Here is an 18,955-nt window from a genome sequence, read left to right as displayed (position 1 = left end):
TAGTTTGGGTTCCATGAACCCATACATTCTCTTTTTGGCCTAAGCTAATTTGAGTTGGGTTCCTGTCACTTACAACCAACAAACCCCTCACTGGTCCAGCCCGTAACTGGGCTCTTCAGTATACACAACAGTGAAACTAATTTTCTAAAGCAGACATCAAACCACCACTTGCCTGTCTCAAAAGCCATTCAGCACCTCCCAATGACCCCAGGATTCAGTACAACATCGTGCACAATATGTCCCTCAATTTGACTTTCCAGACTTTCACTACTTCACCACACAAGAGGCAAACCAGGACAGCTGTTATTTCTCAAAAGTGTGCTGAAAGAGTGCCCCTGCTTTGTGCCTTTGCCATGTCAATCTCGCCATCTAGAATCCTCTCCTCCCCAATCCCTGCCTATTAAAATTGATGCAAAAAAAAAAAAAAAAAGGAAAGAAGAAAGGTCTACTCCTTTCTCAAGGTCCATTTGACCTTCTCTCCAAGAAGACTTTCCTAAGTGCCTCCTGTTCCCAAAGATGTTACTGTACCCTTCTTCAGCCATGACTGCAATTTTTTTTTTTTTTTGGAGACAGAGTCTCACTGTGCTGCCCAGGCTGGAGTGCTGTGACGCAATCTCGGCTCACTGCAACCTCCGCCTCCTGGGCTAAAGTGATTCTCCTGCCTCAGCCTCCCAAGCAGCTGGGACTACAGGCACGTGTCACCCCACCTGGCTGATTTTTTGTATTTTCAGTAGAGACGGGGTTTCACCTTGTTGGCCAGGCTGGTCTCAAACTCCTGACCTCAGGTGATCCACCCACGTTGGCCTCTCAAATTGCTGGGATTAAGGGCATGAGCCACCGCGCCTGGCCCCTGATGTCATTTTCTACATGATCTTTGCTTTATTCTATCTTATATTTTGTGCTTTCTCATCTCAGTGCCCTCTTATTGACAACACCAACTACTCAGCCCCCTGAGTTGAAGCTCTGAGCCTCACTTCCTCACCCCACAACTCATACGCTTACCAGATCCACTCTAATCTTTCTCAAAATACTTCCCAAATCAATCCCATCATTCCTGTTGCTCATCAGAACTCTTAACCTTCATATCTTCTGCTCTGATAGGTCTCCCTGCCACCAGCCTCATCCTACTGAAATCCAGTTGCCTACTGAGGCCACTTATCTTTCCAACTTTCAAATCTGAGCATGCTAAGGCCCCGTCTAGAGAGTCAAGACCAACGGCTCCCACTCCCCAATGGGTTGATTTCTGTCTCCCTTCACAGGTTCATTGCCTACCACTCCCTAAGAAGCACCAACTTCAAAGTACGTCTTTGTGGTACTGTGGTACCTAGTGTAAGACCTTACTTGGTGCTTGGTCAACTTCATTGGTGTTCAGCACTGGACTGTTATATACTTCACTGGACAGCACCGAGAAGCCCTGTGGACGCTGCCATCCCATAAATAATTTTCTCCTGACTGCACGCCTGAGTGCGCTGAGGTTAAGAGATGGGCACTGGACCAGACAGACCGAAGTCCAGTCCTTGTTCTGTCACTTCCAAGCTGTGCGTCCCAGAAAAGGCTGGGCCTCCGCACCCTTACCTGTAAAGTGGAGATAACAGCACCTATCTCATTGGGGTTTTGTGAACAAATGAGAAAATGCATTTAGGATGCTTGGGCAAGGTGCCTGGTACACAGGTGATCGATAAATATTTGTTCAATGAATGAGTTAATGAATAGGCAGCCCACAAAATGGCAGTGGTTCTTAAAGACACATCTTTCCAGGGAACCCACTCTCTGGCTGCTTGGAATTTGGTTTCAAGTCCGGCCCCTAAATCTGGGGTCCAGAGCAAGGCCTGACTCCACCCATTCCTACATGCAGCTGGGTGACATCAGCGGGTGAGGCCACTCAAGTCCAGAATCTGTTGCTGGGCTCCTTCCTAAGGACGGAGATGTGCACACTACCTGGTCCTACCCGGCAGCAGCCGCAGTCCCGCAGCCCCCACCACCAAGCGCGTGGCACCTTTGCTGTCCCTCCGGCCGCCAATCACCACGGCTCGGTCCCACCCCTAATCGGATTCACCAATAGAGCCGGAAGGCGGACCCTCGGGATGCTTCCGCTGTGCTCATAGGCTCTCCAGTGCTCCTGCCCGCCCCTGTTACAAGTCATCCGCGCGGTGCACTGTGGCCCTTGCAGTCTGGAAAGGGGGCAGCGCGGGCAAGCTCCACTGCGGGGACAAGCTCCATTGCGGAGACAAGCTCCACTGCGGGGACTTTAACTCTTGCCCCGAGCTGCAGCGCTGAGGGTCCTGGGGTTACCTCCAAACCCCCCAGACACAAATTCCTTCTCCTAATTAGTGATAAAGAGGGAAGACGGGCTACCCACCCGCCCCACCTTTGGAGCTGATGCCCTGGGTTCCCTCCCTTTCTCTGCAGTGCGCTGGGGCCACTAAGGACCCGCGAGACTACCGGGTCCATCTTGCTCAGATAATTCAGTATCGCCTGAAATTTGAAATTACCATTTCAGATCAAGGAGACATTCAATTATCTTATTCACCTGAGAGGCAGTTTCTGGAAGGTGTGGAAGCTCTGAAAAGCCAACAGTGACTCCTGGCTTCGCTAGTTTCCCTTAAGAATCCACCACAGAACTGACCATCACGATTTTATCTAAACAATGTGACCCGTTTACATTCCAAACTGCATCACTTCTTCAGTGCATGATGTCAATGGTGCCCATTGCTTGGCATATAAAGTGCTTCATAATTATTTTGTGTTCACTTATTTGTGGTTACATTTCTTAAAAGCAGCGTTTCTTAACGTCTACTACATGTGAGAATCACCTGGGGAGCTTTGTAAAAATGCGAGTTCTTGTGTCCCACCCTAGACCTCAGAATTTTGGAGGGGCAGGGGGGACTTCCATGTTTTTAAAGCTACCCTGGGTAATTTTCACATGCAAGCCCGGGTTAAGAACTACTGGTTTACTGTCTATCAACACAGCCTCATGCATGTGAGCCTTTGCTTTGTGGCATCCTCGGTTTAAAGAAGTCTTCTTCCCTCTCTCTTGCCTGATCAGTGCTCATTCTACGAGGCCAAGTTCAACTGTTACCCCTTCTCTTCCCTGTCCTCCGGCAGGTGATGGTTTCCTTTAGTACGTTATTCACGCTGCTTCTCCAGCATCACTGTCATGACCTGGTGACTTGTCTGTCTCCCTGGTTAAGTAGGGAGTTCCTTGAGGGCAGACAAAGTATCTTCCTTCATCCACTTCAGATCCACTAAATCAGAATCTCAAGGGGCAGGTCTCAGGCATAAATGATTTTTAAAGTCCCATTGGTGATTCTGATCCATGTCCCTATCTAGGAACTCGCTTCACAAAAGCACTGGGTACAGTAAGTAAGCATACAAATATTTGTTGCATTGAACTGATGAAGCATCTCATTTGTTTTGAAGTCAATCATGTTGTTGCATCTGGCTGCCTTTGATTCCCCCTGGAAAGCTAAGCACCCCTCTCTTGTAGTATCATCTTTATACATTTACTTATTCATTTATCCAAGTATTATCATACACCATAACAAAGGCCTGGGGATTCAGGAGTAAATATTAAAAAAATATAAATATAAATATATATATATGTATATATAAACACAGTTACCACCCTATAGGCCTTAGAGTCTACTGATGTATTGTCTATTCTAGTTATTAAAATTTATTTTGTATTACATTGGGATGTTTTTGCTTCCATATACTATTTATATTCAAAGGTAGGTAAAATGTCTTATTCTCTAGTATCTCCAGTAGGTTGCTGTCACGTAGAAGGCATCCTGTAAATGTTTATTGAATCAAGGCAGCACATTTCATAGAGCTTATTACAATTTGTTAGTATTTATTTGTGTGATTATTTGACTAATGGCTATCTGTCCCATATGCTGCAAGCCCACTGATGACAAGAACTGAATCTATTTTGCTCATAATGTCTGACACAGGACCTGGATGGAGTAGGTGCTCAATGAATATTACTAAATACACAAATAAGAACAGAAATGCAGTCTCCCAACCAAACATTCACTCCTCTCTCCCTCCCCACTATCCCCTCAAAAGTAAAAAGTCTATTCTTCCTAACATTAAGGGATTTCAAGCTGTAATGAACATAAGCCCAAACTGAGATGATGCTTCTTTTACTTACTTACAGGTTGACCTGGGACTCTAGTTCAGGGTCTTTCGTTGGCCATGTCTGAAGGGGCTGAATGCCGAAGGAGAGAGACGACTTTGCTTTCCACAGAATGGTTTGTGCCATCTGACTCCCACAGGGCCCCTTCATTAACGGGTCCATCAGTGGGCTTGGAGGCTGGGCTGCTGTCCTGAAGCAGAAGAGTTAGGAAAGGCACTGAGACGGAGAAGAACGGCAGGCCAATCCCTGGCCTGCTTTACCCTCCTCCCGAAGGGCCGCCCCACTGGTAAGCAAGGAGGAGGGCGACACTGAAGCACCCTCAAGACCCAGGGGCCTCATCAAGACCGCATGTGACCTTACTGCATCAAGGAAGGCATTGGGTCATGGAACCATCCAAGTCCTGTTACATCCCTCAGCAATCAGTTAAGTCAGTGGAGTGTAAAGTAAAAGGAGGCCCAGTGAGCATTTGAATAATCACAGACTGTTTAGAGAAAGGCAGTATGAATTGGTAAGGGAAGCTATGTCTAGAATGCTTTTGGAGAATCACTAGTGGTAGGACCTCGTGGCCATCACTGGGGTAGTCCAGGAGCACTTGGTTTATCTCCTAATTGAAAAATCCAAGAAAAGCCATAAAAAGGGCCTAGACTGGCAACAACACTGGAGACAAGGACCAAAGCCCACCATTCAAGAGTAATAGCATATAGTATATATAAGCAGTAAATGCTTGCTGAATTAATAAATGGCTTGTTCATAGGAACAAACTGAGAAATGCATTCCTGAGATGTGTCTGCTCCTTTCTCCGACGATGCATCAAGGAAGGTGGAAAAGGCAGTTGTGGGATGATGGGGCTACTCTATTAGGAAATGTAGGCATCACGCTCTTTCTGACTGGAATTATTTTCTGAGCCAATTAGCTGGGCTCTTCACTCATCTATACCTCACCTGACAGACAAACAAGCCAGAAAAATCCAATTACTTGGAAATGGAAAAATAAAAAGCAATCTTATATAATACCTTGGTCAAGGGGACTGTTTATAATGTCTTTTTAAGAAAGATGTGACATCTCTGGATCTCTGGCTGGAGTCCTGAGGGAAGGAAAGAGGCAGGAAGGGAGGGAGGGAAAGGAAGGAAGGAAGGGAGGGAGGGAGGGAGGAAAAAAAAATGGCCTAATGGCTCAGAAAGGTTTTACGCATGAGAAGGGAGTGCTGTGAGGCTGGAGACCAAGAAGAGCCACCCCACACAAGTTGGGGCTTTGGAATCAGACAGGCACTGGCCACTCTGACAGTTCTATAGTGGTGCCAATTAGACCCAAGGCTGCAGGCATATTAAAAAACAAACAACAACAAAACAGGCCGGTCATGGTGGCTCACACCTGTAATCCTAGCTATCTGGGAGGCTGAGGCAAAGGAATCACTTGAACCCGGGAGGGAGAGGTTGCAGTGAGCTGAGATCGCGCCACTGCACTCCAGCCTGGGTGACAGAGTGAGACTGTCTCAAACAAAACAAAACAAAACAAAACAACCCAAAAAAGTCACTCTAATGACCTGTGCCTAATGCAGGAAGGGCTCAAGACTCACATAACCTCCTATCTATCCCCTTTGTCTTCTCTCTTGCCAGGTCTCTCTGGTATTCCTCTTATAAATGATGACCTGGCTTCCCCCATCGCCTTTCCTGGGCCCAGGAGGCCACATGCTGCATACCTGACCCAGACTTCTAGGTAATCACCGTAGGCTGGCTTCAGGCCACTTATCTTGGCAGCAACTAGACATCAAAGGCTCAAGTCACCCACTTATGACAAAGCACAAGAAACCAGGGTTCTGTTATGTTATCAGTTGTTCTTTACCCAAAGGAACCCCGAGTCTTCTAAAACCCAGTGTCACTAGAGTTTACAGCTACCTTAGTGATATACCAACAAATAAATAACAAATCAGGGCTTCGGGATGACAGACATTTTCTTTTTTCTTTCTTTTGAACCTTCCAGATTTATTTCAGTTACAAAGAGAATACTTGTATGCAAAAGATTTATTAAGCAGTGCCCGCAAAAGGTACCGTTAAGGGAGTGGAGGAAGCAGGACAGGGAACGAGAAGAAACCCAGTGAGACTTCAGTTTCAGGCAGAACCCTGTGGAGGAGCAGCTTCCATGTGACTGATGCTGTGCTGTCTGACTGGGTAGCCACTAGCCACTACTGAGCAACTGAAATGGGGGCATCCCAAGTGAAGTGTGTTACACACTGGGTTTTGAAGACTTAGTACAAATAAAAATGAATTTAAAATATCTCATTAATTTTTCACACTGATTACATGTTGAATGATATAAATACATTGTTAGAATGATTTTTTTTAAGTAAAAAAATTTTTTTTGAGACAGGGTCTCACTCTGCCACCCAGGGTGGAGTGCAGTGGCATGATCAAAACTCACTATAGCTTTGACTTCCCAGGCTCAGGAGATACTCCTGCCTCAACCTCCCAAGTAGCTGGGACCACAGGTGTGCACCATCACATCCGGCTAATTTTTTAAAACATTATTTGTATAGACATGGGTCTCCCTATGTTGCCCACAGTGGTCTGAAACTCCTCAGCTCAAGTGATCCTCCCACCCAAAGTGTTGGGATTACAAGCACGAGCGCCATGCCTAGCCCCTTATTAGAATGAATTTTTATGTGGCTACTAGAAAATGTAAAATCACGTACGTAGCTTGCTTTATATTTTGGACACTGATGCTCAAGGTAACTGACATCTCAGAGTTGTCCCCATCTGAGACAAGGGGCGAGGCTTCCATTTCCTGCAGCCTCAGTCACTGGCTGAGGGCCGCAGGGTGGGAGTGAGGATGGGGTGATGTAAAGGTCCAAGTGAATCCTTCAAGCTGTCTACACATGTGGGATGCAGGGGTGCAAAGGCAGTTCACCTGCGAGCACCATTGTGAGTGCTGGAGGTCCATGGAACTCAGGATGGGAAAAAGAGCACAGATCTGTGCAGTAAAGGGACCTGAGGGCATCTAAGGGGACTGACTGACGAGGTCCATGACACCTCCCACCCCACTCCCTTTCCTCTTCAGTATCTCCCTACCACTTCAGTAGTTTGGCTTCCTACCACTCTTTTCTCTATCTGCAAACTTTTATGCAATATATATGTTTGGACTATACAATGTTCCGTGACTTGCTTTTCTTTCTAAACTAGAGGTCTTATACATCTTTCTACATCAGTAAATATACACGCATCCTTAATTTGGAATATTACAGAAAGAGACATCCTTACACATTGTTTACATTCTTTTAGCTTTTTAATCTTTAAATACTAAGATGATTTAATTATCTTACCATGTTCTTTTCTAGCCCTTTAATCTTTAAGATTTTATTAAAAATTTAAAAGCCTAGCTCTTTTAAACCTCTTCTCTCATTTAATTTTATATTTTTGCCATACTTTACTCTTAGAGTTCTTTTTTTGCACTTTCTTTTTTTTTTTTTGAGACGGAGTCTCGCTGTGTCTCCCAGGCTGGAGTGCGGTGGCGCGATCTCGGCTCACTGCAAGCTCCGCCTCCTGGGTTCACGCCATTCTCCCGCCTCAGCCTCCGAGTAGCTGGGACTACAGGCGCCCGCCACCACGCCCGGCTAATTTTTTGTATTTTTAGTAGAGACGGGGTTTCACCGTGTTAGCCAGGATGGTCTCGATCTCCTGACCTCGTGATCCGCCCGTCTCGGCCTCCCAAAGTGCTGGGATTACAGGCTTGAGCCACCGCGCCCGGCCATTTTTGCACTTTCATCTAATTCTCTGACTTCTGAAACTGTTCAGATTTTGTCTCATCACTGTTAATTTTAATCCATTTACTCATTTCTTTTATCTTTTCTTGTCCTAACTTTCTAATTTTAAAAAATATGTTCCTCTTAACCTTCTGACATATTTTACCTTTATCTTCTCACTATTTAAAATATATAGCAGTTGAAAAACTTCTTGGAAAGAAGTGGAGTACCATTTGCATAATAACTCCTTGGCACTCTTGGAAAAAAGCAAAAAATAGCTCAATATATAAAGACAACTTATTGAAACAAGAGAGTGGCCAAACTCCATGCTAGAACTCTGAGATCTGCTACATATGATTAAGTGTAGAGAAACTGAAAGAGATCACTGAGAGCCTGTACTTCTCCTGTAATGTGAGGGAAATGACCTGGTGTGTCCTGAAGTCCTGGCCAGGCTTGATTTGGAGGGGTGAGGACTGGCAGCAAGGGTGGGATGGGGCAGAGGGTTTCCTCTTCTTTTTGTTTTTTTCACTGGCCCAGCTTTCTAATGAGAAAGGGTGACCTTCTGAGGACAGGCTGAAGAAGAGAAGGATAAGTATGTCTTAGGAGCCACTTAGATCTCTTGAAAGATATTAACGAAAAATACACATGAACCTGCCCAAAGAAAGGCCACAGGTCAGAGGAAATCACACTGACTCACCCAGACCCTCTGTAGAGGCAAGACCCTCTTTGGGGGAAAGGTTGGAAATTCAAGGGAAGCCCTGCCAGGGAGTCAGATACAGCACAGGAACAGGGAATTGGGTGGACTGATGGGAAAATGTGGGACTGCTAAGAAGAGATGGCACATTCCTACTGCCTCTGTACCCTGCCTGCTTCCTGAGGCCAGACCTCAAGCTCAGGTTCTAAAAGAGAAGATGCAACCATTGCTCCGATAGAGTGGGAGGCAGTTGAGGTGGTTCCATGCACATTATTAGTGGGTGCATGACCCAGGAGAGCTGCTTCTAGTCAAAGATGAACATGCAAGACTACCGAGCACAGGACCTATGAGAAACGGCAGCACTGGGCAGATGCGGAGTACAGATCAGGAGGTTTCCACAGGGAGCAGATGAAAAATAAGACACCAAGAGAACACAGCTTCTCTCAAAATGTCAAATATTGCAATAGGCAGATTTCACAAGGCTCTAGGATAAATATCCCAGAATAAGGTAGGGAAAAGGATGATTCAGTGTGGAGGTGCTTTCTAGGGGCAGTGGACCTGTAGGAGAGGACATGGGGGTATCCCTGAGCAGCTCTCCTATGGAAAGTGTTTTTCTATGTATGTGGTTTCCTATTTGATAGAGGACAGCCCTGAGAAGCAGACAGTTTACAGTTTTCCCCTCCTATCTGTGACTCCCAAGCCCTAGGTGTGCCTTGAGTCTTAGTATTGTGAGTCCAAAGGGATGGGGGCAGAGAGAAACACAGCCTATTTCACAGTTAGGCCTCTCCTCAAGGACACAAAGAAGTAACAGCAGTCTAGAGAACTTGTCTGGGAGCTCCAGATTCGGCCCCTCTAGCTGTGGCAGCCACAGCCAAGCCTGATGAGGCCTAATTTATGAAGTCTCAAAGAGACCACACTTTGGGAGGCTGAGGTGGGCGGATCACGAGGTCAGGAGTTCGAGACCAGCCTGGTCAACACGGCGAAACCCCGCCTCTACTAAAGATACAAAAAATTAGCCAGGCATGGTGGCATGAGCCTGTAATCCCAGCTACTCGGGAGGCTGAGGCAGGAGAATCACGTCCTGGGAGGCAGAAGTTGCAGTGAGCTGAGATGACACCATTAAGTAATCTAGCCTGGGTGACAGGGTGAGACTCCATCCTCAAAAAAAAAAAAAAAGACCATGGAAGAACATAACTATGCCCAAGAGGCATCTCAAATGCTAGTAGGGAGACCCCCTAAATGCAGCACAACAGCAAAAAGGACAAGATCTCAGTTTTGGCTCCTTCAACTTGGCAGCCACTTCACCACCCTGATCACTGACCTTCAGCCATATCCCACAGGGAACATGGGAAGCTTCAGGGAGCTACACCTACTCAATTGCACCCTTAGTCTTAAACACACCTTGTTCTGACTGTTCACTGAAAACTCCCTTGACCCAGGCATAAATCATCATTCTTGCAGGTCTTCAAACCAATATCAGCTTTTGAGGTTGGAGTGATGCAGCCACCAAGTAAGCAGCAACCCCTGCAGAGCTGGTGCAATGGGAGGCTACAGTGAGCAGTTGGCTGTCAGTGGACGAATCAGGAGTGGACACCAGATTCTCTGTTGCCAAATCTAAACTGGCCCCCTCCCACACACACTCGTTATATGCTATAACCTCCTACTCCATAGCCCTCATCACTGTCAGAAGTCATCCTAGTTACGCATTTGTTTACTGGGACATGGTCTTCTCCCTCCACTAGAATGTCAGCTCCATGAGGGGGCAGGAACCTCATCTGTTTTTTCACGGTGTTTCCCAAGCACTTAGCGCATAGCGGTCTCCACAAATAGCTGCTGAATGAATACATGACTATGTGAATGCCAAAAGCATTAGAAAGATATTCATCTGGCATAGGGAGAACATGTCAGGTTGATCTGGCCTTTCTTGAATGAGGTCACTGCTGGCTTCAGTCAGGCGGATAGGAAACCTGCTCCACTGCTTTACCAGTCTCTGACAGGCAGCTGCTTTGCGAGGACTGTGACAAGTGCACAGGAGCAAAGACAATCCATCTGCAAAACATCAACCTGGGCTTGATCTATGGAACTGACACTGGGGAATACTTAGTGGCTGGCAGTGCTTCTAGAGACACTTTTTTTCTGGTCATAAAATGCAAGATAGATATTTATGTCCTTACTTCTATTTGTGCTGAAACTATGCAATCACTGACACTTATGGTTGGAAAGTCTACCTCAAGCAGCCAGCTGAGGCTGGATTGCCCATTTTTACCTCTTCACCCAATAAGGTGGTTCCTACATGGGCGTGCCAGCTACGCAACAGCACACCCATGTACAGGGAACTTTTGGCTAGTGTGTGACCAACTTTCCATCAATATGTCTCATTTATTTTTGTTATGATTGGAGAAAAATACTGTCTGTGGCAGATTCTGTGGAATGACTTGCTCAATACCCACTTCAGTCCCCTTCCATTGTGCAAAAGTTGGAAAGCTAAAACTTAAATGTCCTCAACTCCTTTGCAGTTAGAGTTCTGGATGTGATTTAGATTCCACAAGTCAGATGCACTCATGAGAGACTCTGACTTGGAACTGAGTCAGTGGTGCAAAGGAGAGGATAAAAGCATCGTTTTGGTTTTGCAGACAGTGACAGGGGTATCATGGTTCTAGAGTCAGCAGCTTCTTGATTCTCCAGCTTTCTGAAGTAGCAGTGGTGGCTCTGGGGATCCAGGCAGAGTCGGCAGCAAGGGTCTGTAGTTAAGTCAGGGTGCCAGGAGCTCCTTGCTTCTTGATTGATCAGCTTCTTGACATGATGTGGCAGCTTCCTTTCCTGAAGACAGCAGAGCAGAGTGGTCCTGGGAGCTCAGACTGCAGTCGGCTCTCCAGCCGTTCCAACAAACTTGTATACTCTTCATTCCCTGGATCAGTACAACAGCCCTTTCCGCTTATATTGGGTAGAGTGGATTCTGTTGTCTGCAACAGATTACTGACTGATATGCCTTTTATAGTGTCTGTCAGATTGGATTGTGAGCTTACCAGTTTAAATGACCCTGTGCAGATTGTAGAGTAGGGCACAAATTTCTTCTTCTGGAGGAAGCAATGAATAACTTCCAGTGGGCAACAAAAAGAGACTGCATATTTTTACTGAAATATGTAGGAATGTTGTCTTTTAGAACAAAAGAGAGCCTGCTCAAAGCAAAGAAGTGTTGAGGAGCAACCAAAAGAATAGCACACTAGGGTCGTGTGGAGGCTCACACCTGTAATCCCAGCACTTTGGGAGGCTGAAGCAGGGTGAACTGAGGCCAGGAGTTCGAGACCAGCAAGGGCAACATAGTGAGACCTTGTCTACAAAAAGTTTAGTCCTAGTTACTCAGGAGGCTGAGGTGGGAGGATCAGGTGAGAGTATCACTTGAGCCCAGAAGTTCAAAGTTACAGGAGCTATGATCACGCCACTGTGCTCCAGACTGTCTGGTCTAGAGACAATAGATCTAGACACCCTGTTTCTAACAGCACACTAATTGAGGATACTTCTGAGGCCACTGTTACACTGAAGTGTGATTGTGCTATCACTGTTGCTCACCTGCTTAGCATTGTTTCGAGTCTTTTCAAGTTTGTTACCAAAAATTATATTCATAAGTGTGCAGAAAACATAAAATAGTTGAGAAATACTAGTCTAACTTATAGATGCTTTGACATTTCTGATAATAACATTTTTTACTGCGCCTTATAGTAAGCCATCCTAGCTTGGGGGCAGAACTAACTGCAGAAATGTACTTTCAGGTACTGAGTCCACCCAGTTTTAATATACCTTATACCCACTGTGATTTCAGGTCTAGCCAAGGGCCATGCTGAGTGGGCCTAATGTCTTTGTAAATGAAACCCTGTCAACTGTGGTAAGGCAGCTGTCATATCCTCCATGAATTTCCTTTTTCATGTAAAATGCTATTCTCCCATATTGATTTTTTCCCTTTTTGGATCACTTCCATCAGATGTAAACATCATTATAAAACAAGAGCTAAAAAACCCAAACAAAAACAAATTTTCAACTCACACTCCCTCCACCTGTGCAAAGAGTTGACTATATGCGTTGTTTCCAATCATCTCCTCTCATTATCTCTTGAAGCCAGTCCAGTGAGATTTTCACCCTCACTGTTCCAAAGAAACAGTTTGGTCAAAGGCTACCAATGGACCAATGATGCTAAACCCAGTGGTCAACTCTTAGTTCTTCATTTTGTTTGACCTATCGACATATGACACAGAAAATCATTCCCTCTGCTTTTCTTAAAAAACAAAACAAAACTATGAGAATCTTATTTCCCCCAAATAAAAAATGTCAATCACATTATGTATCCATGACACAATGGTTTCACATTCAGGTCTCAAGTCTACATTTCACTTGGGATTTATATGAACAGCTAATCAAAGTCTACCAAATCACAGGTTACCTTTCCTGACTAATAAAGTTTCTATAGTGATTCTCTTTCCTAACATCTCCTGATATCCCTTTTTTCCACAAAATGTTTACGTTTCCCTATTTCACTGTGATTCACAGTCACATTAAAGAACAAAGCTAAACAAAACAAAAACTTTGGTGCATTCTTTCAAACATTTCCTACCTGAAGATCGATATCTGCTCTGTCCTAAGGCAGCCACCAACCACAGGTGGCTATTCAGCACTTAAAATATAGCTAGCCTGAAGTGAGATGTACTGTAAGTATAAAATGCATACTAGATTTTGAAGACAGTATGGGAAAAAAGGAAACTTTCTCAATAATTTGGCCATTAGAAAATTTTAAATTACATATGCAATTCTGTACCCTGGCTATTGCCAGAAGCTGCTTGTTTCTCTACATTTAACACATATGTATATGCTAGGTATCTTTCCAAGTAGAAATACAAATTCACAGCAATCTTTCCAACAGATGATTCATATTATATTGATATACTTCTGATGGACTTAAAACTTTTATAAGTGCTATGGTCTAATGTCTGTGTCTCTCCAAAATTCCTATGTTGAAACTTAATCCCCAATGTGATAGTATTAAGAGGTGGGCCTTTGGGAGGCGATTAGGACATGAGGGCTCAGCTCTCATGAATATGTCCTTTGTGACCGTATAGCCGAATCCCAAGAGCTTATTCACCCCTTCTACCACATGAGGACACAAAAGGCGCTGTAACAGGCCCTCACCAGACACCAGATCTGCCGGCACCTGGATCTTGGACTTTATAGCCTCCAGAAGTGTGCACAATACATTTCTGTTGTTTATAAAGTACTCAGTGTAAAGGATTTTGTTTTAGCAGCCCAGATGGACTAGGGCAACAAGCAATCCTACAGTGAATATCCTTCTTTGTAAATCTCTTTGGGCAGTCACACCTCATTGCTAACTCATACTTGCTTACTGTCCTCTAAGATCCTAGCTCTAGAGACAACCAGATGTGGGGTTTCTATTTTCCCACATCTCTACACTCTCTGCCTCTGTATATCTCTGCATGCTGCTGTAGAATTTCTCCTCCCAGAAAACCAGCCGTGAGTCTCACTGCAAAGGACAAATCTTTTATAATTTTCCTACAGCACTGTTTGTCAGACTTCATCTCTCTTAAGATCTTTAACTCTGGAAACCAGACAACCAAGCATAATCTCTCATATTAACATTCTAAAGCAAAACTAATTTGACTATTGTCTTCCTCCAAAAAGGAAGCTGGTTTGCATTAATTTAAAATCTTAGTGAATAATAAAAGTTGTTTTTTCTCTGCTCTTAGAAGAACAGACATAATATGAAAATTAATTTTCTTCTGCTGGCCCTAAAAGCCCATTATGTCAGCCCAATACAAGACAGCTTTTAATAGTCTTTCCCAAGAAGACTGCTGTTTTTCCAAAAGAAAACTGACAGCAGCAGATTTATTTGGATTAAATACTTAAGAGCCTGATACAAACAAAAAGAGTAATAACGTAACACAGAGGAATGAAGACTGTGAAAAAAGCTCACATTAAAATATCTGTTCACAAAACTACCTGAAAAAAAGAAAGTCTGGAAAACTACAAGAAAAACAAACTCTAAGAGTCCCAAGAAACATAAGGAAGAAGAAAAGGAGGCACCCCAATGCATAATGGATAACTGCTCTTTTCTGAACTTATCTTGGCCTGGAAAGCAATATTCAGGAACAAGAAAGCATTTGTCTTGGCACCGAATCTGTTCTCACAAGGCGTGGGTTCTATGCATTACTAATAAGGAAACCACCATGTACAGAGCAATATTTGGGAAAGTAGAAAATGTTTTCCATTTGTAATTCAAAATCATCTGTCTATGGTAGGGCTCTGCACCCACAGTGGCTAAATTTAGCAAGCATAATTTAACCACGTAACTAAGGCGGTCTTTTACAACAAAAACTAAAAAAAATACAGAAACCCCAATTCTGTGACCCTGGGTGGCATCTGGGTATCCATATTTTGGAAAAGCATCCCAGATATAATGACTTTTTTTCTTCCAACCCAATATCCATTCTCTTATTCTGGTAATAGCACTGTGGTTTTCCTTTGAGAAATCACTACCTCTTGGTCTCTGTGAATGGAAGATTTCAGCACGTGATCAGGCCCAGCCAATGAGCATGTTTCACCCCCTTCCAGCCAAAGCAATTGGTTCAAGGATGACAGTGGAACCCAAGAGAGCCAATGAATGTCAACTCAGGGACATATGCTAGAATTATTACTGTTATTGTTATTTTAAGAGACAGGGTTTCACTCTGTCACCCAGGCTGGAGTGCAGTGGCATGATCCTGGCTCACTGTAGCCTCAAGCTCCTACTCTAATGATCCTCTCATCTCAGGCCCCTGAGTAGCTGGGACTATAGGCATGCAACACCATGCCCAACTAATTTTTATTTTATTTTTTATTTTCTTTTGAGACAAGGTCTTGCTCTGTCACCCAGGCCAGAGTGCAGTGGTACATCATGACTCAGTGAAACCTCGACCTCCTGGACTCAAAAATTTTGGGATTACAGGCACAAGCCACCATGCCAAGTCATGTGCTAGAATTATTTATTTATTTATTTTTTTTTTTTGAGACTGAGTCTGGCTCTGTCGCCCAGGCTGGAGTGCAGTGGCCGGATCTCAGCTCACTGCAAGCTCCTCCTCTCGGGTTCACGCCATTCTCCTGCCTCAGCCTCCGGAGTAGCTGGGACCACAGGCGCCCGCCACCTCGCCCGGCTAGTTTTTTGTATTTTTTAGTAGAGACGGGGTTTCACCGTGTTAGCCAGGATGGTCTCGATCTCCTGACCTTGTGATCCGCCCGTCTCAGCCTCCCAAAGTGCTGGGATTACAGGCTTGAGCCACTGCGCCCGGCTGCTAGAATTATTGAGAAAGCAGCCCTATATTTCTGCTGGGATCCTACATTGAAAGTAAATCTGGAGTAGTTAACTTTCTTTGACTCGATGAGGAAAGGCCTTGAGAATAAAGTCAACCCAGAAGATGAAGACTACTAATGTCATTATTTAAGCACCTGGAGCCATCTTTTCCCAATGCTTGGTGTCTACCCCAGCATTTTGCAATTGCGGGAACCAATAACTCTCCTTTGCTTGTCATTCATAGCTTTTGACAATATTAAGAAAAAATTTAACTACTGGTAAGGCACTGATATCAACCAATTAGGAAAGATGCTAATGCAGGCTGGGCATGATGCTTCATGCCTGTAATCCCAGTGCTTGGAGAGGCCAAGGTGGAAGGATCACTCGAGCCTAGGAGTCCAAGGCCAGCCTGGGCAATACAGGAAGACCTCATCTCTACAAAAAAATGTAAAAATCAGCCAGGAGTAGTTGTGCATACCTGTAGTCCTAGCTACTCAGGAGGCCAAGGCAGGAGGATCAGTGAGCCCAGGAGTTCAAGGCTGCAGTGAGCTATGATCATGCCACTGTACTCCAGCCTGGGCAACAGAGTGAGACTCTGTCTCTTAAAAAGACAAAAAGAAAGGATGTTGATGCATTACTACTCCTGCTTCAGTAGCTGAAGGAGAAGGGTTCAATGGTGATTACAACTGGATTAAGAGCCACCTGATGATTGAGGCTACACCTGAAATCAGCCTACGAACATTGGTACTGCAAGTGGCCATGAGAGCATCATGAGTGATGGGTGGCAAGAATAATGAGGCAAGCTTTGATTTCACTCTCAGGGAAAGATAATGCAGTTGCTCAATACTAAAAAGGCTTGCTTGTGCTCGCTTCGGCAGCACATATACTAAAAAGGCTTGCTTTACGAAGTAGTGGGCTCCTGGACCTTAGATGTGAGAAAGGGAAGCTGGATGATCAACTACAAAGGTTGTTGCAGGAAAGTTCTGGTATTACTCAGAGGGTTGGTTTTCAAAGTACTGTATGCCCCTGAGCCAGCAGTATGGCATTACTTATGAGCTTGTTAAAAACACAGATTTATGGAACCCACTGATGACCTTGTGAATCAGAACCTCTGGGGGTGGGGCCCAGACAACTGTGTTTTAAGAAGCCCTCCTCCTATGTATGCTCTGTTTGAGAACTGTATTAGCAATCTGACTCAGTTTTGTGAGCCCCATTCCACAGATTCTGACTAAGTAGATTTGGGGTGAGGCTTGAGAATTTGTATTTCTAACAAGTTCTTAGGGAATGCTGATGCTGCTGGTCCAGGGACTACACTTTGTCTGAGCAGCTGACCTAGGTGATGTCTAGAGTTCCATTCAAAGTTGAGATTCTTTGATCTTCAGGATTTACCTCACAAATTCAATCCTACTAATATATAACCCTGTTAGTGTGGTGGCTCATATGTGATTTGACCTCCATGAAATATTATAGCCAAAATGACTCAGCTCAGCAATAGAAAATAATTGAAAATAACTGGTTCATCAATTACTTGATCAGCACAAAGGGCAAAAGATAACAGATATATCTTAAAATATTGTTTGCCTGTGTTAGCCTCCCTCACACAAAGTAGGTTTTCCTGTATGTTTCACATCTAAACACCCCTAAAAGTTTTGTTCAGCCAATCCTAGCCGTTTCCCTAGGTACCTATTGTCCTTCTCCTCACCCACTCTCTTCCTAAATCCGCAGCTCAAAAATGCAACAAAGCAAAGCAGAACCTTGTTCTGAGGGCAGGGGAGGAGGAAAAACTGAATAGGCAAAGCTGAAGTTTCAATCAGGCAAGGGGAGGAAAAGGTTGAGAAGAATCTTTATGTAAATTTTTTTTTTCCTTTTTTTCAGACGGAGTTTCACTCTTGTTGCCCAGGCTGCAGTGCAATGGCATGATCTTGGCTCACCGTAACCTCTGCCTCCTGGGTTCATGCGATTCTCCTGCTTCAGCCTCCCGCGTAGCTGGGATTACAGGCATGCGCCACTACGCTCGGCTAATTTTGTATTTTTAGTAGAGATGAGGGTTCTCCATGTTGGTCAGGCTAGTCTCGAACTCCTGACCTCAGGTGATCTGCCTGTCTCGGCCTCCCAAAGTGCTGGGATTACAGGCATGAGCCACCAAACCCGGCTGAATGTCATTTTTGTCCAGAGCAGTTACCATTTACTAAAGCTTTGTGCCAGGTACTGTTTTTAGCACTTTGCATAAATTAGTTCATTTAAAGCTGACAGCAATACTTTGAGGCAGGTCATTTTATAAAGGAGTTAACCAAGGCTCAGAGGGGTTATACAACTTGTCCAAGTTCACATGTGGTGAGTGAAAAGACAGAAGCTTGAACCCAAGTCTTTCTCACTCCAAAGCCCTTGTTCTTTAACACTATCTGATGTGCCTTCCTACAAAATGATGGCAAACACATCTAGGGCAAGTGGTTTAAAAGCATAACTGTCTTATTCTACTGCCTCCAGGTTTCCCCGCTAGTCTCTCACTGCCCCTGCCTGGAGGCCTGATGCCTGGGCGCCCAAAGTCTGGGCTATTCCCTTTGCCTTTACATTCATCAGTTTGCTGTGTCTGCAGGCTAGTTAGTTACCAGAGCTGACATCAGATATTTAGCCAACAGAGTTGCCAAAGTGAAAATAAGGCCTTTCTTCTCCTGATGCCAACAAGATGCTTAGGTAAATATGGCTAAACCAGATTCTCAAAGGCCCTAAACAAGAGGCATTTAAACTGCCAGGTGTGGTGACTCCAGCCTGTAACCCAGCACTTTGGGAAGCCGAGGCAGGAGGACAGCTTGAGGCCAGGATTTTGAGATATCAGCCTGGGAAACAAAGTGAGATCAAGTCTCTACACAAAATTTTAAAAATTAGCTGGGCATGGTGGTGCTCACCTGTAGTCTCAGCTACTCGGGAGGCTGGGGTTGGAGAATTGCTTGAGTCCAGGAGTTCAAGGATGCAGTGAGCTTTGATTGTGCCACTGTGCTCCAGCCTGGGCAACAGAGTTAGACCTTGTCTCAAAAACAAATGAATAAATAAAATTGA

At 44.6% G+C, this 18,955-nt stretch overlaps 1 protein-coding gene across 4 annotated transcripts in view; it reads right to left on the bottom strand.

Annotated features, from left to right (window-relative positions):
• Window positions 1-18,955, bottom strand: part of GARNL3 (GTPase activating Rap/RanGAP domain like 3) — a 173,017-nt gene that overhangs the window by 148,964 nt on the left and 5,098 nt on the right. For 2 of the 4 annotated variants that reach the window (XM_017949985.1, XM_017949984.1), the window contains exon 2: window positions 4,158-4,328. In XM_017949985.1, coding sequence (XP_017805474.1) covers window positions 4,158-4,328 — 171 coding nt within the window. Of the gene's footprint in view, window positions 1-4,157; window positions 4,329-18,804; window positions 18,822-18,955 lie in introns of those variants that run through there. The other 2 variants (XM_017949986.2, XM_021927639.1) reach the window with 2 other exon arrangements.

The sequence above is a fragment of the Papio anubis genome, chromosome 13 (assembly GCF_008728515.1).
Source record: "Papio anubis isolate 15944 chromosome 13, Panubis1.0, whole genome shotgun sequence".
NCBI lineage: Eukaryota > Metazoa > Chordata > Mammalia > Primates > Cercopithecidae > Papio > Papio anubis.
The sequence above is the reverse complement of the archived record's forward strand: the minus strand, read 5'-3'. Positions and strand labels throughout refer to the sequence as shown.